Source organism: Dendrobates tinctorius, unplaced genomic scaffold, assembly GCF_039654945.1.
Source record: "Dendrobates tinctorius isolate UK_male_01 unplaced genomic scaffold, ASM3965494v1 ptg000107l, whole genome shotgun sequence".
NCBI classification, from domain to species: domain Eukaryota; kingdom Metazoa; phylum Chordata; class Amphibia; order Anura; family Dendrobatidae; genus Dendrobates; species Dendrobates tinctorius.
This window is the reverse complement of record NW_027361775.1, coordinates 37706258-37731535: the sequence shown is the minus strand read 5'-3', so window position 1 is coordinate 37731535 and position 25278 is coordinate 37706258. Positions and strand designations below refer to the sequence as shown.

Below are 25278 nucleotides of genomic sequence, written 5' to 3'. Positions count from 1 at the left end.
TTTCCACTTACCGTATGCTGCCATTTTCCAAGACCCGTAGCATTTTCATTTTTCGGGATCAGGGGCTAGGTGAGTTCTTGTTTTTTTGCAGGCTTGAGCGGATGTTTTTATCAATGCCATTTTAGGGTATTGAATTTTTTGGACTATAAGGTTATGTGCGCACTTTGCAGATTTGCTTGCAGAAATTTCCGTGCCGTTTACGCATCTCTTGGCAGAAAAATGCATTGGAAATTCTGTGCGTTTTTTGATGCAGATTTACATGCGGATTGTTAGCTAAAAAAAGATAGATTTTTTTTAGGATAGGACTCCATTGTTGATGTGCTTCAACCAAGATGGGCAGTATTCTATATTTTCCGCCCACAATCTCTTCCTCCTTCTGACATTATTTTCTTTGACAAATCTGCAGAGTTTTTGGCACCAAATCCGCAGCTAATCTGCAAAACTTTTTACACCTGCACTTTTGCTGCAGATTTCAGTGTAAGTGGAAATCAGTGGGTGAAAAACGCTGGAGATCCGCAAAAAGAATTGACATGCTTGGAAAATAAAACTCTGCAAATATGGATGGAAACTAACGGATCATGTGCACAACACTTCAGTATTCTCATTGATTAACCTTGATTTAGTAATCCTTTGCGTTTTTGAAGCATTTCCATGCAGAAAAAAACGCTGCGGAAGCGCAACAAATCCGCATCCTGTGCACATAGCCTAAGATGCATCGGACTATGAGACACACCTAAATTTTGGAGGAGGAAACTTGAAAGGAAAAATTGAAATAAAAAATTGTGGTTGTGATGCACTGTTATGGGTCGAGTGGAGGTATCTGCTGCTGACACTGTTATTGGGGTATTGTCCCCTAATTCTGTACTAATATCCCCCATCATGGTATGTATACATGGCCTCCAAATCCTGATCCTGGTATACATGGCGGATACCTCTCTCTCTTCTGGTATTTTTCCCTCCTTATTTAAGCATGCCATCATACAGCCACTGCTTAAAAAACCATCCCTCGACCAAAACTGTGCCGCTAACTATAGACCTGTTTCTAATCTTCCCTTCATCTCTAAACTCCTGGAACGCCTGGTCCACTCCCGTCTGATCAGCTATCTCTCTGATAACTCTCTTCTCGACCCTCTCCAATCCGGTTTCCGCTCTCTACACTCTACTCTAATGATCGACTAACAGCTAAATCTCCATGCTAATTCTCTTGGATCTCTCTGCAGCATTCGACATGGTGGATCATCAGCTCCTCCTCACTATGCTCCACTCCATCGGCATCAAGGACACTGTTCTCTCCTGGTTTTCCTCCTATCTCTCTGACCGCTCCTTTACTGTATCTTTTGCTGGCTCCTCCTCCTCTCATCGTCCCCTTACTGTTGGGGTTCCTCAAGGATCGGTTCTAGGCCCCCTCCTCTTCTCCTTGTACACTGCCCCTATTGGTCAAACAATCAGTAGATCTGGTTTCCAGTACCATCTCTATGCTGATGACACCCAACTATACGCTTCTTCTCCTGACATCACGCCAGCCTTTCTAGAAAACACCGGCGATTGTCTAACATCATGTCCTCACTATATCTGAAACTGAACCTGTCAAAGACTGAACTCCTTGTGTTTCCTCCCTCAACTAATACACCTATACCCGACACTGCCATTTCCGTGTGTGGTTCCACTATTACTCCCCAGCAACATGCCCGCTGTCTTGGGGTCATACTTGACTCCGAGCTTTCATTCACCCCCCACATCCAGTCACTGGCTCGCTCTTGTTATCTGCATTTCAAAAACATTTCTAGAATTTGACCTTTTCTTACCTTTGACTCTGCAAAAATTCTTACTGTTTCTCTTATTCATTCTCGTCTGGACTACTGTAACTCTCTTCTAATCGGTCTCCCTCTTACCAAACTTTCCCCCCTCCAATTTGTCTTGAATGCTGCAGCCAGGATCATATTCCTCGCCAATCGTTACATAGATGCCTCTACCTTGTGCCAGTCCTTACACTGGCTACCCAGCCACTCCAGAATCCAGTACAAACTTATTGCCCTCACCCACAAAGCACTCCATGGCTCAGCACCACCCTACATCTCCTCCCTTGTTTCAGTCTACCACCCTACCCGTGCCCTCCATTCTGCTGATGACCTGAGGTTAGCATCCTCGATAATCAGAACCTCCTACTCCCATCTCCAAGACTATACACGTGCTGCGCCAATTCTTTGGAATGCACAACCCAGGTCAATACGATTAGTCCCCATTCCCTACAATTTTAAGCGTGCCCTGAAAACTCATTTATTCAGACTGGCCTACCGCCTCAACACATTAACCTAACTATCCCTGTGTGGCAGTCAAAAGTTTTACCATAACCAGGTTCCCCGTATCATGTTCCCTCCCAGATGCTTTATGCTTCTATTAGCCCTCTGTGTTTGTACTGTTACACACTTAACATTATGGCTGGTCCAAACAATCAGGGCAATTGTTACCACCCACCTTTCGTGTCTCCCTTTTTTCCTCATAGATTGTAAGCTTGCGAGCAGGGCCCTCATTCCTCTTGGTATCTGTTATAATCTATGTGATTATTGATATGCTGTAATGTCTATTGTCTGTACAAGTCCCCTCTGAAATGTAAAGTGCTGCGGAATATGTTGGCGCTATAGAAATACAATTTATTATTATTATTATTATTATTATTATTATTATTATTAATAATATTATTATTACATGGCCACCATTCCCTTACCGGTATACATGGTCCTGTCCTCTCTCCATCCGCGGTATTCATGGCCCCCATCTCCATCCTGGTATATATGGCCCCCATCTCGCTGCACACACAAAAAATAAACCATTCTACTTCTGGTACCTTCCCTCCGCTCCCTTGAAGCGCAACGTCCTGTCCTGATGCCAGCAGCTGATTTCAGGTTGTAAGCAGAGCATGGCAGTGACGTCATGCGCTGCTTACACGCCGAGGTCAGCTGCTGGAATACTCGCTGCTCCCTTAAGTCCATTACCTTTGATTTAAATATACATCAGTGGTCATGAAGGAGTTAAAGAAAGTATAGACGAAACCTGTCCAATTTTTATGAAATCCCAGTTTTGTATTTTTTTTGCATTAGAAAGCTAAATTCCTATTGGACTGTGTAAATGCAGCTTCACAAGGCCCCATACACATTAGTTTGCCTGACAGCTCTCTCTTGCCTGCCTCAGACTAATTATGGTGCTTGAACATATTCTCCGCGTTTTCTGCAATTAATGCGGCCCGAACCGCTCGGCGCAGAGACCCCGTTCAGGCGGCGTTTCGAAGCCCTCGGTGGGGACAGGTGTGCTATGTATTTTTGTAGTCGATCCAATTTGTAGTTTTAAAAAAAAAAAGCAAAAATTTTCCCATAGGAATTAATGGCAACCTTTCCATGACCCCCAACTGACATGGATTGAAGCCACAGCGCAGGTGCAGTGACCCAGAGGCGTATCTAGGCTTTCTGGCACCCGGGGCAAGAATTCGGTTCGGCGCCCCCCCCGCCCAAGTACATATGCGACTTGCACACTTAGCCATGTACCCACGAGCTGCTCTCAATGTTCAGTAAAAAACCGAGAGAAGCAGGAAGAGAAGCTCGTTGTCAAGTATGAAAATCGCATATGAGTGAAGTGTCCGTGTGATGACTACTGGAACCTGCAGAGCTGAGTCCTGACATTGCAGCTTCTGAATTCTCACAACGAATGCACTGCACACATTTAGGATTCTCCCTTGCCGATGTACAGTCATGTCAGCACAAGCATGTGATTTATATACTTCTGGCCACATTCCGACTAGACGTGCCCGGCCTCACTCCGTTCATTTTCATTGAGTGAGGCCACACATGTCTAGTCAGCATGTGACCGCATGTATGTAAATTACCGGCACAAGAGAATCCTAACAGCGTTCAGTGAGCACTGTGAGAATTCAGAAGTCTGCAGTCACATAGAATGACTGCAGACTCAGCACAAACCTGGACAACCCCTTTAATGTTCCTAACAAATAAAAGCATGAGAATGTCAGTAGCACAAATAACATTTACATCCAGGTACCTTATAGATGACGTCTCTGGAGTCAGTCACCTTTTCTTCTAGACCCCATGATGAGTTTTCTCATCCACATCTCGTCTCTGTAGACGTCCATCTTCTCCGGTCTTCTGCACCAACTCTCCACACGATGCCCTTAAAGATAGAAGTGTCATTATAATGCTCCTAAATAAAAATATCTGCAATATACTGTCGCCTCACACTATTCCCCTCTAGCATCCCACCTGTTCACCATACTGTCTCCTCATATATTTACCCCCTCACTCTCTATACTGTCTGCTTACACATATCCCTGACACCCCATACTGTGTCCACTTACATTAACCCATTCGCTCCCCATACTGTCTGCACCAATCCCCCATACTGTTTCCTCATACATACTCTTTATTTTGTGTCCTCAAATCTCCCCACACATTAAATCCCCCCATCCCCAACACACATTAAGTACCCCCCATCCCCACTCCAAATCCCCCACACACATTAAATAACCCCCCATCCCCACTCCAAATCCCCCCACACATTAACCCAATCCCCACTCATTAACCCCCATCAGCACTCCAAATACCCCCACACATTAACCCCAACCCCACTCATTAACGCCCCCACACATTAACCCCCATCCCCACACATTAACCCCCATCCCCACACATTAACCCCCATCCCCACTCATTAACGCTCCCACACATTAAACCCCATACCCATTCATTAACCCCCATCACATTAAATAACCCCCATCTCCACTCCAAATCCCCCCACACATTAACCCCATGGCATCCCCACTCATTAACCCCCACACACATTAACCCCCATCCCCACTCTAAATACCCCCACACATTAACCGCCATCCCCTCTACAAATCCCCCCCATCTCCACTCATTAACTCCCCCTCATCTCCCATCTTCGGTGGTTCTTCAGCTCCACAGAGGAGCACACTTACCACCAGCGTTTGCTTTGGGCGCCGGGGAGTGACGTCAGCAGCGTGATCACATGACCTGATCACGTTGCTGACGTCGCTCTGGCCCGGCGGTCAGAGCTTCATTTGTACTGGCGTCTGTATAGACGCCAGTACAATTGTTCCCTGGGAGCCGGCACGCGCTCCTTCTCTGCGCCGGCTGTCAGCTTGATAGCTGACACAGAGAACCGCCGACTCTCAGGCCAGGGGGGCGGCAGAACGCAGCCGCCGGGGGAGACACTGCGGACCGCTGCATTAGGCGGCCCGACTGTGCCCCCCTGCTGGCTGCGCCCGGGGCAACTGCCCCGGCTGCCCCCCCCTAGATACGCCCCTGCAGTGACCTTACAAAGATGGCAGCTATGCAAATGCAGCTTCCACACATGACCCGTATTAGCTAATAGAAGCTGACAGGTCGCTGATTCAAGGTCTTAAAGGCGCAGTGCTCCAATAGCTTCTGAAAAGCCCCACCCAGTGATGGCTAACCTTGGCACTCCAGCTGTTGTAAAACTACAACTCCCAGCATGCCCCTGCAATCTGCAGCAGTTGAAGCATGCTGGGAGTTGTAATTCTCCAACAGCTGGAGTGCCAAGGTTCGCCATCACTGCAGTCGGACGCCAAAGTGGCTTTAGAAGCCCAGTGTGCCAAAGTGGCCCCCGAGGCAAAGTGGCAGCATGTGTCAACATGGCTTAAGTGGCTACCAAGTGGCCGAAGTGGCTACCGAGGTGCCAAATGTGCTAAAGCTGGCAGCGCTGTTCAAGCACCATGTATTTCCTTTAGGAAATGCCCATCTAGTATTAATTACTGCTCGACTTGGCCAATAGCTTCTATACACTCCGTGAGGATAGATTCACAGAAGCAATTTTTCCAGATTAGAGAAAAATGGTCCGATTATTCTGATCGCTCTTTGATCAGAGTGGCATCAGATTTTCTGGGACATGGAGAGAAAAAAGTTTCTCCACCTTTTCCATTCTGTCAGTCTGTGAAAATCGGATTACACTCAGATTTAATCCGAATGCGTTTCTATTTTTTTTTTTTTTTTCATGGACCCATAGACTTGCTCCATTTTATTCTGCGGACAACTCGTAAATGTGTACAGCCCCATAGAATATCATGGGTATGAGTGCTATTTATGAAAATCATGACTAGCCACTTGTAGGATAAAATCGTGCACTAGCCCAGAGAGAGCCACTGTCACCATACTCCCTGTATAGAGAGGTCTATAGGCACATCATTTTGTCTGTGCTAATTGTTTTCATGCTTCCATGTGAAAGGAAAGCTGTCCAAGTCCTTCTACACAGGCATGTGTTTCTGTTTGTGGATACATTTTTCTTTAATTGTCTTATGAAAGCAATACGGGACTGTATGACATTTGTTAGTTTTTAAAGAATTGTATACTTGTTTGTTTTTACCCTGGTGTAACTTCTTCCTGCTCCCTAATGTACAGCAACCAGTACTGGTTGTTAAGGCTTCTTTTTGGATGATGTACAGTGAATTTTTATTTTTTAATTTATTGCCTCCATTTGGCGTACGAATAATGGGTTATATTATATATGATGTATTGGGAAACTTTTTTTTTTTTTTTAAGGTGTAAAATTAAACAGCAATTCTGGAAAAAGACCATAAATTCTGACTTAGTTTTTCATAGTGGTACCAAACTTAGGGTATGTGTACAAAGTTCTGTTTGGGGGTTTCTGTGTAGAATCCTCATCTCTTGGTCAGAGTAATAATGCTAAAGAGCAGTATCTCTCGTTCTGAAGACCCGGTCCCGTATTATGTTACTCATACTATCCATTTACTGGAATAGGAACTGTGCAATGCTCTATTTCCCCCAAGGTGGCGCTGCAGAGAAATCAAAGATTTGCTAACCCCTATCCCCACAGATTACAGCTAATTGCTGGTGGCCACAACAGAGGGACAATGTGATCTGCTAATAATCAACGACTCCTAGCAAGTAGGGATTGTAAAAATCGAGCAACCATTTAATGGGTGTGGGAAAGCTGGGGGGCCACCCCTGTAGAAACTCTATTGACATCCCTATTGTTCTCAGTAGGTCAAAATTGCTTTTACCAGCTTGACAGAAGGGAGACATGAAACAGTACAGGGCTATAGTGGCCACAGACTGCAGCTACCTCCTCTGGTCTTATCCCTGGTAGGTGAGGGCATGGTAGGCCACTTTGCATTAGGACCCAGTACTCTACTCTTCTGAACTGGAGAGCCTTTCTGTGATCTGTATGTATAGGGCACTATAATCATATAGTATATATCAATTTCTGTTGCTGCAGCAACCTGTGCTGCCTTCTCATAACAAATGGAAGTCTAAGAGAAGTGTGAAAACTTACACAGGCTCTTGGCTTCACAGGAAAGATCACATACACCGGCCATTCTCCTGACAGTGTTGACAGATTTTATGGCCCTAATCTCCTTCTCTTTAGAGCCCTCTGCTTCCCACAGGTTTTCACACGCCAAGGAAGATCTGTCTCTGGAATTAGAATGAATAAAAAGCCTCTATATCACCATATAAGGTTTCCATGCTTGGAATTCTGCATCACGTATCTGACAACTGTCTGATTTTGATTTTCTTTGTTTTTTTTCAGAGGTTGGGCAGTAGCATGCAGGCAGATGAGGGCTCAGAATGGCTTCTGGAGCTCTTGAGCGAGGTGCAGCTGCAGCAGTATTTCCTACGTATACGTGATGACCTGAACATCACGCGTCTTTCTCATTTTGATTACGTCAAGAATGAAGATCTGGAGAAAATCGGCATGGGCCGTCCTGGTGAGACAACTTATTATTTGCTAATTATCTGTCCACACACTAAAACAAGCTATGCAGAAAATATATATTTTTTAAATCAGATCATTTTTATTAATTTGATTTTTATAAAAAATTACATACATTATAGTACAAACACAATAAATTTAATAAACAAGATTAACCCTCAAAGTTTATATAGTCCTGTACCTGCCATTCTGCCAAGTTAGTCCATGCCAAACAAAGTTATTAATTTTGTCTTATTGAAGATTTTCCCAAAGACCCGTGACATGTTGTTAAATACAGGGATTATACCAAAACTAATATTGGTTGTATGTTCACTAACAAAATGCTTGTGAACAGAAAATAATTGGTATCTATATGTCCTCAACATACAATATTTAAAAAGCCGAAATAGCCAACCTGTCTAGTAAAGTTATTCTGAGTCGGTCCACAGATGCCACCCCAGGGGTGACCAGCCACCGTTTCCATTTATTTAAAAACTTTGTTTTATTGAGTTCCTTTTAATGTAAGTAACTCTCTCCAGGCATATGGTATTATTAATCTTAGTTTTCAATTCCTCCACTGTTTAGGGATTACTGTCTAACCAGGTCAATGTTAACAATTCCCTGGCCAGAGACAGTATTCTCAGAATGGCAGGTAGTCACAGGGGATCTTAAATCTACCCCCACCACCAGTATACACACCCTAGGATCAAGTTGTATGTGTATGCCTTATACTTGTTTAATCAGGGAGGTCACCCCCACCCAGTAGTGGCCTATATCAACACATTCCCATAGCATATGCATCAGATGGGCCCCATTCATACCGCATCTTGGGCATGAGTCTTCTGTCCGAGCCCCAATTTTAAACAATATATTAGGTGTCTTAAATACCCTGTGGATAAGTAAAATTTGGGACATTCTCTGGGACTCGGATAAATATAGTATAGGTGTTGTTTCTAGTATTTCATTCCATTGTTCTTCAGATATGGGGCCAACATCCTCTTCCCACTTTGATCTGACCAACATGGGATGCTTATCTAGATATAAGGGTAATAAAATCTTGTAACTGGAGGAAATAAGGCCCTTCGTATTAGATGCTGTAGCGATTAAATCCAAAATATAGTGATATCTACCTTAGTAGTCTTAATTTGTGTCTGGAAGGCATGACGAAGCTGCAAATACTGATAGAAGGCTTGATAGAAGGCTATATGTGGAATACCAAACCCAGAGCAAATCTGATCAAAACTTTGGATTGATCCGTCACGTATTATTTGGGTCATTAGCAAAATATCTCTGCATTCCCATTCACCGTAGCCCTCTAGTTTAGTTATTTCACTTAGTTTAGAATTGTGCCACAGAGGGGAATAGTTTGTGAATCCCTTGATATGGAGATTGTCCTTGCCCCTATCCCAGATTTTATAGATCAAATTTAGAGTATGAACTGTTGACTCATTTTTCCCGAGAAAACTAGCCTCAATAACTAATAGTAGTATCTCCCATTTACTGTCCTCCTTTACTAGCTGACCCGAAGCTCCACAGTGGTCAGTTGTACCCCAGCCCTAAAACTGCTGTAGCTGCGAGGCTATGAAGTATAACCAAGCATTTGGAACTGCTAGACCCCCATTATCCTTTCCCCTATGCAAGGTTTCAAGTTTAATTCTGGGTTGCTGTTTTTTCCAGATGAGTTCCCAAAACAGCCCATTTATTTTATGAAAGAAAGACATAGAAATCCAAATTGGAGTATTACAAAGAAAATAAAGGCGTTGTGGCATAAGAATCATTTTCAAAAGATTACTTCTTCGCACTGGAGACATCGGGACGTGTCCCCATGTATCCACCTTAGACCTAACTTTTAACAACAGGGGGGCTAAATTCTGTGAATCAAAGTCCTGAGACTTTATCCCCAAATATTTAAGTTTATTATTTGAATTTGTGTATGCTCTAATGAGTATTCCTCTGGAAGAGGATCAACAGGCATAAGTACCAGTTTGCTCCAGTTAATTAGAAGGCCCAACCATTTCCCGTACAGTGGGGAAAAAAGTGTTTAGTCAGCCACCAATTGTGCAAGTTCTCCAACTTAAAAAGATGAGAGAGGTATGTAATTGATATCATAGGTAGACCACAACTATGAGAGTCCAAAATGAGAAAACAAATACAGAAAATCACCTTGTCTGATTTGGCAACATTTATTTTGCAAATTATGGTGGAATTTGGTCATTAACAAAAGTTCATCTCAATATTTTGTTATATATCCTTTGTTGGCAATGAAGGAGGTCAAACGTTTTATAATAATAATCTTTATTTTTATATAGCACTAACATATTCCACAGCGCTTTACAGTTGTGCATCACTGTTCCCGATGGGGCTCACATTCTAAATTCCCTATTAGTATGTCTTTGGAATGTGGGAGGAAACCAGAATACCCGGAGGAAACCCACGCAAACACGGGGAGAACATACAAACTCCTTGCAGATACTACCTTGGTGGGATTCGAACCCAGGACTCCAGCGCTGCAAGGCTGTAGTGCTATCCACTGAGCCACCGTGCTGCCCATAAGTTTTCTGTAAGTCTTGACAAGGTCTTGACACGCTGTTGGTGGTATGTTGGCCCATTACTCCATGCAGATCTCCTCTAGAGCAGTGATGTTTTGGGCCTGTCACTGGGCAATACAGACTGTCAAATCCCTCCAAAGTTTTTCTATGGGGTTGAGATCTGGAGACTGGCTAGGCCACTCCAGGTCCTTCATATGCTTCTTACAAGGCCAGCTCCTGTGTGCTTGGGATCATTATCAAGCTGAAAGACCCATCCTCGTTTCGTCTTTAATGTCTTTGCTGATGGAAGGAAGTTTGCACTCTAAATCTCACGATACATTCTTTCATGTACATGGATCAGTTGTCCTGGTCCCTTTGCAGAGAAACAGCCCCAAAGCATGATGTTGCCACCCCATTGCTTCACAGTAGGTATGGTGTTCTTTGGCTGGAACTCAGCGTTTTGTTTCTACCAAACAGTTCTACTTTGGTTTCATCAGACCATATGACATTCTCCCTATACTCTTCTGGATAATCCAAATGCTCTCTAGCAAACTTCAGACGGGCCCGGACATGTTCTGGCTGAAGCAAGAGGACATATCTGGGACTGCAGGATCTGAGTCCCTGGTGGCGTAGTGTGTTACTGATGGTAGCCTTTGTTACGGAGGTCCCAGCTCTATGCAGGTCATTCACTAGGTCCCCCTGTGTCACCGTTCTAGTGATCATTTTGACCCCATGGGTTGAGATCTTGCATGGAGCCCCAGATCGAGGGAGATAACTCAGTGGTCTTGTTTGTTTTGCATTTTCTTATTATTGCTCCCACAGTTGATTTTATCACACCAAGCTGCTTGCCTTTTGCACATTGTCTTCCCATCCTGGTGCAAGGCTACAATTTTGTTTCTGGTGTCCTTCAACAGCTCTTTGGTCTTCACCATAGTGGAGTTTGGAGTGTGACTGTTTGAGGTTGTGGACAGGTGTCTTTTATACTGATAAGATCATGCAGGTGCCATTACTACAGGTAATGAGTGGAGGACAGGGGAGCCTCTTAAAGAAGAAGTTACAGGTCTGTGAGAGCCAGAAACGTTGCATTTTTTAGGTGACCAAATACTGATTTTCCACCAAAATTTGCAAAATAAATCTTGCCAAATCAGACAAGGTGATTTTCTGGATTTGTTTTCTCATTTTGTCTTTCATAGTCCTCTCATCTTTTTTTAAGTGGGAGAACTTGCACAATTAGTGGCTGACTTAATACTTTTTCCCCACTGTATGTTTTAATTCTGTCCATTATTGGTCCTGTAGAAGTGCCTAGGTCCCAACAAAAAAAGAGACATGTCATCCGCATATAGAGAGTTTCCGCTCTATCGACCCACATCGAAAGTCAGAGATTGCAGGATTTTTTAGTATCAGACAAGTGGCTCTGTCTATTGCAAAAAGAAGGGGTGATAGGGGACAACCTTTCTGTGTTCCCCTTCCTAGATCAAACCATCCCGATATATGACCGTTGACCTGGAGTTTTTCCCTAGGAAAACTATAAAATAACTGGATAATTGAAATAAATTTATTCCCAAATTTCATGCCCTTTAATACAGCCCACAAAAAGTTCCATTTGACTCTGTCAAATGCCTTGGTGGCGTCTAAGGAATGGCTTACCCTTGTTCCCGTGGATTTTGAACTAAGCTGCATCCCCATATATAATCTCCTTATATTATTTGAGGTGGACTTGTTTGGTATAAATCCAGTTTGATCATCGTGTATTACCCTTGTTATTACCTTCGATAATCTATTTGCAACAACCTTAGCCAGCAGTTTAATGTCAGTTTAGAGGAGGGAGATGGGTCTATAAGTATCAGGCAGGGATGGATCCTTTCCAGGTTTCAATATCAAAACCACCACCGCCTCTTTCATATATTTTGGGAGGTTACCAATTTTAAAATTTTCTTGAAAAAGTGACAGTAAATTTGAAAGCAATATTTTTTTATATGTTTTGAAGAATTCCCCTGGTAACCCATCTGAGCCTGGGGCCTTCTCAGTTTGGTACCCTTGAATGGCCTCCTCCAATTCCTCAAGTTCAGTTGGTTTGTTTAGTAGATCCCTCTCTAGATTTGATAATTGTGGTATTGAAATGGTTGCTAAAAAGTTCTCTGTTTCTTCTGAATTGGTGACGCTTCTAGAAGAATAAATACTAGAAAAATTACGCAGAGTGTGGAGAATATCTCCATCCTCTGTAACCATGACTCAAGTGTCTGAGACTAGTCTAGAAATGTATGAGAACCCATTTTGAGCTTTAACAATAGTTGCTAGTTTGTTTTGCTAAAAACTTTTTTGTGCATCTAGTCCCAGTAGGTGATTTTTCTTTAGTTTTTGAGATTCTTTCATATTTTCCGCAATGCTAGCTGAGGGATTTGATATAAATTCTGATTCTGCTAGGCCGACCTGCTCTTGTAACTTGTGGGTGTAGTCTCTTGTTTTAGTTTTCCGTTTACTAATTTCACCTCTAAGGCTAGTTTCACACTAGCGTTTTTGAGCGCAGCGACGGCCTGCGCACGGCCGCCGCTAAGCCCCGCCCCCTGCCGCGCCTCCGCCGGTAGCTCCGCCTACCGGCGCATGACGCTGCATGCGCCCTGCGTCCCCTATCTTTATCACTGGGGGTGCAGGCCGTGCGCAGTATGCGTTTGGCGGCGCATGCACCTTTTTGACGGTGCGCGGGCGCAACCAAACTGCAGCAGGTTGCGTTTGGCGCAGGTCGGCGCACCCTCAAAAGGACGCATGCGCCGCCAAACGCATACTGCGCACGGCCTGCGCCCCCAGTGATAAAGATAGGGGGCGCATGTAGCGTCATGTGCCGGTAGGCGGAGCTACCGGCAGAGGCGCAGCAGGGGGCGGGGCTTAGCGGCGGCCGTGCGCAGGCCGTCGCTGTGCTCAAAAACGCTGTGTGAAACTAGCCTAACAAATGCTTTCATAGCATCCCATACTAGTAACCTCGAAGTGGAGTCCATATTAATGTTAAAGTATTCCTGCAATCTGTCGTGTAGAGCATCCCCAATAGTCTGAATCTAAAATGGGTTTAACCGCCTTATGTTCTTGGTGACCAAGCCCTCCGTTCCAACCTCAGTTGTACCCTTATGGGGGGAATGATCCGACACGGTTTTTGGTAAATATTCAACCTCTTTTACCAGAGACATTATATTCACATTTCCAACCGAAATAACAAGAGTATTGTTTGATATTCGAGTGCTTAGTGCGCCAAATATCTATCAACTCCAGCTCCGATATAACACTGGATAGAGAGGTCTGTGAGGCTGACTCCGATATGGTTCCTGTATGAAATTAATCCCAGTACTGGTGTAAATACATATTGAAATCCCCCATCATGAGCAAAGTACATGTGGACGTTTGGAGGAGAGAGTGAGTATTTTTTCAGCACCTCACAAGAATAAGGTGGAGGGGTATACATGGCTACTGTAAGGATTGGGTTGTTATGTATAGTACAAAATATAGAGATGAAGTGACTCTGAGTCTCCCATGACTTTGATGCATGTGAATGGGATGACCCTATGATCCAGAAGACTTCTCGAGTGCGTGCTATAGACCCAGTGATATTCAAATGACATCTGTGACCTATGCAATAAATGCGTCTTTTCTTTCACCATATGCGTTTCCATTAAGCATATTATTGCTGGTTGGTAAGTACGCAACCACGAAAATATCGTGCATCTCTTGGATTGGTCACGAAGTCCTCTGACATTCCACGCTATAAAATGTATGTTTTTGGACAAAAAGCAAAGTATCTAGCATATGATATCACTGTTTCCACTGGCAGGTAGCTGGCCGTGCATACAGTTGTTTCCTAACTTAACTACATATAAAACACTAATAACCCATATAAACAAGTTAATAGACATTCCTCTTATAATAAGAGGCTTTGTATGTTCCTGGAGTCATGTGATGGGCTGCTTCTATTGTTGTTATATAGCACATCGTCCATTTGAATTCCAGCCGCTCCGCTAAGGCTGTGTTCATACTACGTTTAGGGGCTACGTTTTACGCTTCCATTACATAAGCGGCATTAACGCTATGTAACGGGTGCGTTAACGCACTCATACACTGCTATAGACGAGCGCATCGCTAACACATGTCATAATCGGCATTCGTTAGTGTTTTGCCGTCATTCTGTGATAGACCCTCTGACGCGGTCTGCAGCGTCCGAGGGTCCGTCACTGCTAGCACAGATGAAGCATCTGCGCTAGTGCGATCGCGTTAGGGAGTAGCGTTAACACAGTCTGTCAATGCTATGCATTGAACGGACTGCTTTATCGCTATGTGAACCTGGCCTTATCTAAACAGGTATTAAATGGCTACCTTCCATAGAACAGACTGACATAAATTGAAAAATATTATATGCAGGGAAGGGGTAAAAAAGAAACCACAACCGTCCTCTTGTGTCAGGGTCATACATCTCTCAGGGGCGTCTGTCTCGTAGGTCTTTTTCGTTATTGTCCAGCCACACCAAAGCATCATGCGGGGTCTCAAAGATATGTATCTCTCCTTTTGCAGCTACTCGGAGTTTAGCAGGATAAGACATGGAGTAGGACACTTGACTATCTCCTCAGTCTTTTATTAATATCAAAAAATTTTGTTTGCTTTTTTGTATTTCTGCAGAAAATTCTGGGTAAATGGAAGTTTTCTATCCTTTAATAGAGAGATCTTTAAGTTCCCTGGCTTTTTTTTTTTTTTTTTTTTAGAATAGCAGCTTAATCATGGTAATGCAGCATGTGGATAATGACTGGACAATGGGAATCACCTGGTTGGAGGGGTCTGCTGGGCACCCTGTGCTCTTGTTCAATTGCAAAAACTGCCAAGAGCGCCTCCTTTCCTATGGTGTTATATAGCCACTAGTGATGAGCGAGTATACTCGTTACTTGAGATTTCCCGAGCTCGTTTGTGTGATCTCCGAGTATTTGGATGTGCTCGGAGATTTTGTTTCTGTCGCCGTAGCTGCATGATGTGAGGCTGCTAGACAGCATGAATACATGTGAGGATTTCCTAACAAACAGGCAATCCCCACATGTATTCAGGCTCTCTAGCAGCCTCACATCATGCAGCTACGGCGACAGAAACGAAATCTCCGAGCACATCCAAATACTCGGAGATCACACGAACGTGCTCGGGAAATCTCAAGTAACGAGTACTCGCTCATCACTAATAGCCACTTTTCAAAAAAATCCCACAGGATCCTTTCCTTACACTTTTTTTCGGGGACCCCCACCAGCCTTATTTATTTCTGTTTTCTAAATCGTCTTTTATCCGACAGTAGGGAAATGTTCTTAACATATGATTTGAGGCGTTTTATCCCCCTTGCATCCAACCCTTTCCTCCACGCTTTCATTTACTGTATGGAGGTCCTGTTCATACAGTGAATATCTTCCTTCACGCTACCCATGTGTTCATTAATCATTGCTACTGTAGTGTTAGACAATGAGACTGCTGCAAATACATCTCTCATAGCTGGTTCAGGCACATCATCCTGTGAGGGAGCACATAGCACAGATTTGATCCCTTTCGTCTGCAGGGGTGATCTTTCCTCACATGATGTGAGTATCTGCACCATGTTCCCATCCCCAGTTGCTGCTCAGTGCTATTGTGAGCATCCACCACGCCTGATTGTGCCTCAAGCTGCAGGGGAGTCACAGACTCTTGCAGAGGTTCTAGTCTTGCAGCAGCAGCATCTGCTCTGTGTCGGGCTGGAGTACCTTGTGTAGGAGCCATTTTGGAGGATTCATCTTCCCTCGGCCTAGTCTCCTTCTCTCCCACTTTCCTGCTGCGTGTCAGGATTTATCTCCTCAGCGATCTCCCTGGAGCACAGACCACAGTTAGAGGAGACACACTGGTCAGGAGTGAGTGTAAAGCCGGGTAACCGAGGATCTTTCAGGATGGAAAGCAGGAGCTGTGTAAAACACTTCTTCACATGCTCTCCAGGCCACACCCCCATGAAAAAAATATTTGAATTTTTATGTGTACTTTACAGTGATCAATATCTGACAAACTGTAAGCTTTTACTCTCAGTATAAATCATTGTGTACTTCATTTATTAGAACAGATAATTTCTCATTATATTTCAATCAACAATTGTGCCCTATGCCGCTCTGCTGTCTATTTGTCAGTGATGTTAGTTAACCACAGGACTAATCGTGGGAACACAGAGATGAGCAAAAGGAATCACTGGCCCTGCTTCAGTATTGGTACACTGTGACACCCAGACAAGGGTTATACGAACTTCTCTAATAGCACTTGAATGGCTGCATTTTTGGAGATTACCAAGGCTCCATGATTTGTGTTTTGCCACAACATCATTATGTTGCAGGGTCCTTGGGAACACCAGAGATACCCTGGAAGCCTGCATTCATGTGCCAGCTGAGAAAGTGTGCTGGACTCTGGTCTAGACGCCACAGAGGATCGCTGTACAGAATTACTTTGCTCAACTATAATGACTCGGGTGAAATGTAAGGGAATTATGTGCTTTTGCTGGGCATGGGCTTTGAGAACTTGGGGTACAATTTTTTTTTTAAAAAAAGTATACTGGTATGTTTTAAAGTGGTTGTCCACAACTGTAAATATTAGGCGGGGATCACATATGCGAGAAACTCGGACAAGTCTCGCATCTTAATACCCGGCACTGCCGCTGGCACTCGGATCGGAGCTTGCCGCTGCATAGAAATACATGAGTGCTGGCGGAAGTGCAGGGTATTGACGTGCAAGACTCGTCCGAGTTTCTCGTATGTGTGATCCTGGCCTTAGAGTGACTAAACCAGAATTCTAAATGATTTTTCATTTTTAGCAGGCTCATATATTTTCTGCTGATCAGTTGAAGTGGGGGCTCTGAGACACCCACCAACCGCACTAAAGACCCGCGAGAGCTGCCCAGCTAATGTATACGCAGACCGGTGTATGGATCAGTAGATCATACCCAAATGCCCACCGATCTGCAGGCAATTCAAGTGCTTGCCACATAACAAAAATCAGTTAGAAAGTTTGTGACTCTTTAAACCTCAATGGGCTCAGGATGGACTAAGAAAAATAAATAAAAAAAAAGCCATCACCTATACTATCCTACCTGACCGGTGCCGCTCCACCATATTCGGTACTGCATTTCTCTTTGGTCTCCTGGCATCAACATCCCAGCTGGTTTTCACATGACGCTGCAACCTTGACATTTTGACCAAATGGAAAGAGTTCGAGCAGGAAGAAACTTTTCCTTACCTACGAAATGCGAAGGATGCAGCCATGACCCAAAGCCTATTAATGTTAAGTTCTAAAGTAGTTTCTAACCTTTTAAATAGTGCACATTTATATATAAATCCTGCTTTTTGAAATTGTAACTATTTTATCGCGGTTTCCATCTTGTCTGTCACTGCAGACAGCACTGAAGGATGACAGACCACACCTGCTCTGCCCGCATATGGAGACAATGCGTTGTGGATGGGTTGTGATGTCTGTTTAGTTACTTTCACAACGAAGAGCTAAGGATGAGATCCAGGAGCAGTAGCACACTTGTTTGCTGCACCTGTTGTTCTCCAATATCAGGAGACCTAGATCTGTCCACATCATAAGCCCCAGTGCAACTTAAGAAAGGATCTGTTTCCCTTATTCACCATATCATTTAATGATGTTTAGTCCATTAATTCAAGTAATCTCGAAGATGTTAGTTTTTGGAGTTTATGAAAATGCCACATTCACATACACCGTACTCTAGAGAATGTGTTTGCCCATTATGACCTTGATCTTCTGCCGCATATGTCTACAGTCTTAGCAGAAACTATCTAGGCCATTAGTGATTGCAAACTGCTCCGCTTTGTGCCTTATTAGCGGTTGCAGATTCTTCCTATGATACTGCCACATCAGCATTTCCTCAAGTATTTACTTAACTGCAATTCAGAATGTATTTTTCTTTCCTGGTATTAATTTGATTTCATTTTTTTTCCATATTTAGATGTGGTTTGGTATTGAGACAAAATTTATTTTATTAATCCAAGGGCATTGTGTTATGGAAAACACTGATTTATGTTTTAGGGGAACTGCATCAAGCAAACTTGTGTGTAATTCAAGACAGTTGGATGTAAAATAAAAAGCCATGTGTTCACCATTCCTCATAGCAGCCATCTCAACAAGAAAACCTAATTTTCAATTAAAGCTTGTCTGGCAATCTACTGTTTATCCCAGGCTGGATTTTCAGAACCCCTAGTTGGTCATACCTTCCCTCTGCAGTTTCTTTGTAATTAATACATTTGTTAGTATGGCGGGATACATGATATTACAGATACGAAGTGATCTTTTTTTTCCTCCTAGGCCAGAGGCGTCTTTGGGAGGCAGTGAAGAGACGGAAAGTAATGTGTAAACGTAAGTCCTGGATGAGTAAGGTAAGCCAGTATTGACCAAAACTTAACTCTTGTTGCCTTCGGAAGTGAAAATGTCTCCTGACTACATTCACACTGTGGAAAAATCCAGAAATGCAAGCAGATTGAACATGGCTAATCCATGTGTGGCTACCTGAATCGGTGCCTGGACAGAATCCACTTCAGTAAGTGATTGTCACTTACTGAAACAATTTTCTAATCTGTTTTAAAAGTCACTGGCCATTTGAATGGGAACCCAGATTTCCTATTGAACTCAGTTATTGGATAAAATATTTTGCACATGGCTTTTCTCTAAAATTTAAAGAAAAAAATTCAGTGTGAACATACCCATTGGGATTTTTTTCAAATGTAGCTTTTTTGTGTGTATTGTAACCCCTTAATGACCAGAGCGTTTTTCGATTTCTTGTTTAACGCTCCCCTTCTTTCCAAAGCCATAACTTTTTATTTTTCTGTCAATATGGCCATGTGAGGGCTTATTTTTTGTTGGACAAGTTGTACTTTTGAACAACAACATTGGTTTTACCATGTCGTGTACTCGAAAATGGGAAAAAAATTCCAAGTGTGGTGAAATTGCAAAAAAAGTGCAGTCCCACACTTGTTTTTTGTTGTTTTTTTTTGCTAGGTTCACTAAATGCTAAAACTGACCTGCCATTACGATTCTCCAGGTCATTACGACTTCATAGACACCAAACATGTCTAGGTTCTCTTTTATCTACTTATTTTTTGCGTGCCAGGCTGACATTTTTAATGATACCACTTTTGTGCAGATCCGTTCTTTTGATCACCCATTATTGCATCTTAGGCTATGTGCCCACGTAGCGTTTTTTAAACGCTCAGGAAACAGGTTCTCCTTCCCAGAAAACGCGTGTTTTTGATGCTTTTTTTTTTCCGCGCGTCTTTTGGACTATAGAAGATAGCCAAAAACGCGGACCTAAGCGGAAATTAATGAACATGCTGCGTTTTTCACCGCTAAGTGTTTCCTTAGCGGTAAAAAACGCATCCATTGGCACAAAAAGGCCAAAATGCATTTAAATGAATGGGCTGCTTCTTTTAAGCGTTTTTGATGCGGTTTGACCCCGAAAAACGTAACAAACGCTGAAAAAAACGCTACGTGGGCACACAGCCTTAATGTCGCGGCTTTGAGGTGGGATCACCGCCGGAGCCCACCTCAAAGCAGGGGATACCGACCGCTGACGTACTATCCCGTCAGCGGTCGGTAAGGGGTTAATACAGTAGAAAAGTGTTTTTTTTTGTTTTTTTTTCAATAACAAGAAAATGAGTTTTTGGAAATCTCATTCAAATCATGCATTTACTTTTACCCGAAGTGCATTTTTTAAAAAAATTCTCAATTCCTCCAGCAGTTTCCAACATTTTTTCCCTTTTGAGGTCAAACCAGGTTAACTCCAAAAAACATACCGTAACATTAAGAAAAACAAACAAAATATCAGAAGGGTAATTTTCACCAGTGCTGCGGTGTCTGAGTCGGGGTTCATTTATGTACATGCTCAGGGTTGTGGGGTCGAAAGTTTGGCTTACAGACGCCACAGCCCTGATTTCCGCTGCTCTTATCTGGCCATAGTCTGTGTTTTTTATGCAGCAAAAACGTACAGTGGTATGTAAAAGTTTGGGCACACCTGGTCAAAATTACTGTTGTTGTGAACAGTTAAGCAAGTTGAAGATGAAATTGTCTCTAAAAGGCTTAAAGATGGCACTTATCCTTTGTATTTTAGGCAGAAGTTTTTTTTTTTTTTTTTTATATATATTTATGGCCACACATTGGATCTGATCTTCATCTGCCTCTGTTCCCTATTTAAACTCTCTAACTCCTCTTTCCCCCTGTCTGACCACAACCTACTCAAATTCTCTTCCATCTCCTCTCCAGATGCACAATCCCCACTCCACAAACTTGCACACCCTCATAGAAATCTCAAACCCCTTGATTTACACTCAGTTTCTGAGTCCCTTCTCCCTCTTGCAGACTTAGGTTCCATACATGATGCAAATTCTGCCGCCACTTTATATAACACCACAACAACTTCAGCATTCGAATTGGTCGCCCACCTCACACATACCAAAGCTCACCCAATCAACAGGATTCCATAACACACCAGCCTGACTTAAGAACTGAGGCAGGTTTCCAGTATTGCTGAGTGGATATGGAAAAGATCCCATTCCAACGAGCACTTCATCACATTCAAACAGTCCCTTACCACTTTCAAATCCACACTCACTACAGCATCTTCTCATCGCTCATATCCTCCCTTTCACACAACCCTAAACAACTATTCAACACTTTCAATATTCTCCTTCAACCCCCATCAGTTCCTCTCTCACATCTCAGCTGGAGACTTTGCCTCATTCTTCAAGCAGCAGATTGATAACATCAGAGAAAGCTTCGGTCTACAGTCCCCACAGCCTCTCCTCATAACTACTCAGCCCTCCTTCAAAACAAGCTTCTCCACCATTACAGAAGACCAACCTTCCTCTCTACTCTCCAGATCAAATATCACCTCCTGTTCACTTGGCCTGATCTGGCCTGTCCTTATCCCAAACCAGTAACCCTCGATCCACTATACTGTTATACGACAAGAACAATGAAAAACATAAAAACTTTGTAGAAAAAAATCCAGCTCACCACAGTAGAATCCAGTGGCAGTGCACAGAAAGAAGTTTGTGTTAGCAGCAAACGAGCAGTATCAAAGAAAGAAAGGTGTCCAGCAACAGGTCCGTCGGTGAATAATTATTTAAAAACAAAAATCTTTAATGTATAACATGGTTAAAATTATGGTATAAAACCATTAGTTTTGAAAAAAGGCAAGTAACCCAGGAAACTCATGGCCTAATTAAAAACCAGTTGGCTTCAAACGCGTAAGGCCATGAGTTTCACGGGTTACTTGCCTTTTTTCTAATCTAATGGTTCTATACCATAATTTTAACCATGTTATACATTTAAAGATATTTGTTTTTAAATGATTATTCACCGATGGATCTATTGCTGGATACCTTTCCTTCTCTGTTATACGACAAGGTCTACCCTCACCTACTGTATCCTCACCCATCCCTTGTAGACTGTGTTCCCTCATCTGCAGGGTCCTCTCTCCTCCTGTACCAGTAGGTGATTTGTAATGATCAAGATTATAGTACTTGTTTTTTTATTATGCATACCCCTTTCACATGTGAAGGACCATGGAATAAATGGCACTATAATAATAAATAATAAAAATAATAGTAAGTTTGATGGGAGTGTTTCAATAAGTTCAGTGGAGGAAATAAGTATTTGATACACTGTCGACATTGCAAGTGTTCACACCTACAAAGAATGGAAAGGTCTGTAATTTTTATTGTAGGTACACCAACTGTGAGAGACAAAATTCAAAAAGAAAAAACAGAATATTACATTTTATGATTTTTAAATGAACTGCATGTTATTGCATGTAATAAGTATTTGATCACCTACCAACCATCAAGAATTCTGGCTCTCACAGACCTGTTAGTCTTTCTTTAAGAAGCCCTCATACTCTGCACTCATTATCTGTATTTGCACCTGTTTGAACTAGTTAGCTGTATAAAAGATACCTACCCACATGCTCAATCACACTCAAAACTCTCCACCATGGCCAAGACTGTAGAGCTGTATAAGTAAACCAAGGACAACATTGTGGACTTGCACAAGTCTGTGATGGGCTACAGAACAATAGTCAACAACTGTTAGTGCAATAATTACAAAATGAAAAAAAACACAAGGTTACTGTCAGTCTTCTTCGGTGTTGGGTTCCATGCAAGATCCCGCCTCGTGGGGTAAGGATAATTCTGAGAAGGGTCAGGAATCGGCCCAGAGGCACACCAGAGGACCTGGTCAGTGACCTAAAGAGAGCTGGGACCACAGTCTCAAACGTTACCTTTAGTAACACACTGCGCCATCATGGATTAAAATCCTGCAGGGCACGCAAGGTCCCCCTGCTCATGCCAGCATATGGCTAGGACCTTTTGAATTTTGCCAGTGACCATCTGGATGATCCATAGGAAGTATGGCAGACGGTCATGTGGTCAGATTGGACCAAAATAAAACTTTTTGGCATCACCTCCACTTGCCTGTGTTTGAGGGAAGAAGGATGAGTACAACTCCAAGAACACCTTCATAACTGTGAAGCACCTTATTGAAGAGAGATTTGATGGGGTCATGTATTGCAAGATTTTAGCCAACAACCTCCTTCCTTCAGTAAGAGCATTGAAGATGGGTCATTGCTGGGTCTTCAAGCATGACAATGATCCAAAAAACACAATCAGCGCATCTAAGGAGTAGCTCCGTAAGATGCATGTCAAGGTCCTTGAGATGCCTAGCTGGTCTCCAGACCTGAACCCAATACAAAATCTTTGGAGGGAGCTGAACCTCATTGTTGCCAAGTGACGGCCCTAAAGTCTGAAAGATCTGGAGAAGGTCTGTATGGAAGAGTGAGCCAAAATCCCTGCTGCAGTGTATACTTGGTCAAGAACTACAAGAAACGTTGCACCTCTGTAATTGGAAAGAGAGGTTTCTGTTGCAAATATTAAGTTTTTCTATTGTATCAAATACTTATTTCATGCATTGAAATGCAAATTAATTCTGTAAAAATCTTACAATGTTATTTTCTGGATTTTTTTAAGATTCTGTCTCTCACAGTTGAAATGTACCTACGATAAAAATTACAGACCTCTCCATTCTTTGTAGAAAAGCTTCAAAATCTGCAATGTATCAAATACCGTACTTATTTTTCCCACTGTATGGGAGGTAGTTTGAAGTATGTATTGCAGTTAGTTGACTACGACCAGACAATATTGTGTGTGACAAGCATTTTATTCTTCATGTAAGTTGCATGAATAACACTAGTACAAGTTAGAAAGCACATTTGTGCTTTCACTTTTGTGTATACAGCCTGACCTATTAACTAATACTATATGATGGGTGAAGGTGGGTTGCATTTCCTTTTTAAAGTGATATGATAAGTCTCAAAGTGATGTTTTCCTTTATAATATTGGAATATTACTGATATATTGAAATATTTTTTTCTAATTTATTAATGGTTGAAGAAAAGATTTTGTATATGTGAGAATTAACATTTTAAAGGTTAAAAACTAACTAACAATATAAGGAAGTGCTGAAGGCCGTTTCCTGCACTCTCCGTCTGTACATTGACAAATATGCGTTCTGCCGTTAGCTTTGTCTACGTAGCGCTTGCTTACAGGGATATATTGTTCCTTAAAATAAATTGTGTAAATTGAAGAATTGAATGAGTTAATATTGTTGTGTGATTCTTCATGGTTCTGTCCTCTGTCTACAGGGTTAGCATTTTTGGGTCTGGGGTTACTCTGAAAATAGAACCCACCCACTCAGTATCGCATGTCCCTCTGTGCTCAGTGCTGGGCCATGACTGGTGACACACTGTACAAGTGTCAGCAGTTGTCCCAGGATTTCCTTTCTTGAGTCAGTGAAAGAATAGAGGATGGATTGATCCAGCTGCAGAGCTCTCTGGCAGCGGAAACTGGTAATCCCAGATGAGAGATTTGCTCTACTTTTCCTGGATCCACACATCAATATTTGTATTCAGTTTCTGCAAATTTTATTGATACCTTTTGCTATGCAGCTTGCAATCTTCTGAGTACTTGGATGAGATTACAATCTGAGTACATTTACTTTTTAACTTTATTCTACTTTTTAAGTCAAAATAAATGTAATATTCCAATGACTTTACTGTTTTGTTTTTTTTTTTTTTAAAATATGTAATAAAAGTGTGCATGTGGGAAGTTTGTAATGTAGAAGTTCTGTTAATCTAATTTTAGGCGGAATAGGGTACAGTACAGACCAAAAGTTTGGACACACCTCATTCAAAGAGTTTTCTTTATTTTCATGACTATGAAAATTGTAGATTCACTCTGAAGGCATCAAAACTATGAATTAACACATGTGGAATTATATAATTAACAAAAAAGTGTGAAACAACTGAAAATATGTCTTCTATTCTAGGTTCTACAAAGTAGCCACCTTTTGCTTTGATTACTGCTTTGCACACTCTTGGCACTTGGTTTTCACTTCACAAGTGTGCCCTGTTAGGATTTATAAGTGGGATTTCTTACCTTATAAGTGGGGTTGGGACCATGAGTTGTGTTGTGCAGAAGTCTGGTGGATACACAGCTGAAAGTCCTACTGAATAGACTGTTAAAATTTGTATTATGGCAAGAAAAAAGCAACTAAGTAAAGAAAAACGAGTGGACATCATTACTTTAAGAAATGAAGGTCAGTCAGTCCGAAAAATTGGGAAAACTTTGAAAGTGTCCCCAAGTGCAGTGGCAAAAACCATCAAGCACTACAAAGAAACTGGCTCACATGAAGACCGCCCCAGGAAAGGAAGACCAAAAGTCACCTCTGCTGCGGAGAATAAGTTCATCTGAGTCACCAGCCTCAGAAATCACAGGTTTAACAGCAGCTCAGATTAGAGACCAGGTCAATGCCACACAGAGTTCTAGCAGCAGACACATCTCTACAACAACTGTTAAGAGGAGACTTTGTGCAGCAGGCCTTCATGGTAAAATAGCTGCTAGGAAACCACTGCGAAGGA

The 25278-nt window shown here is 42.5% G+C and overlaps 1 protein-coding gene across 8 annotated transcripts in view; it reads left to right on the top strand.

Annotated features, from left to right (window-relative positions):
• TNK2 (tyrosine kinase non receptor 2) overlaps window positions 1-25278 on the top strand; it is a 331563-nt gene that overhangs the window by 235852 nt on the left and 70433 nt on the right. For all 8 annotated transcript variants that reach the window (XM_073589363.1, XM_073589364.1, XM_073589365.1 and 5 more), the window contains 2 exons: window positions 7588-7765; window positions 18618-18688. In XM_073589363.1, the coding sequence (XP_073445464.1) occupies window positions 7603-7765; window positions 18618-18688 (234 nt within the window). In that variant the 5' untranslated portion in view covers window positions 7588-7602. The remainder of the gene's footprint in view (window positions 1-7587; window positions 7766-18617; window positions 18689-25278) is intronic.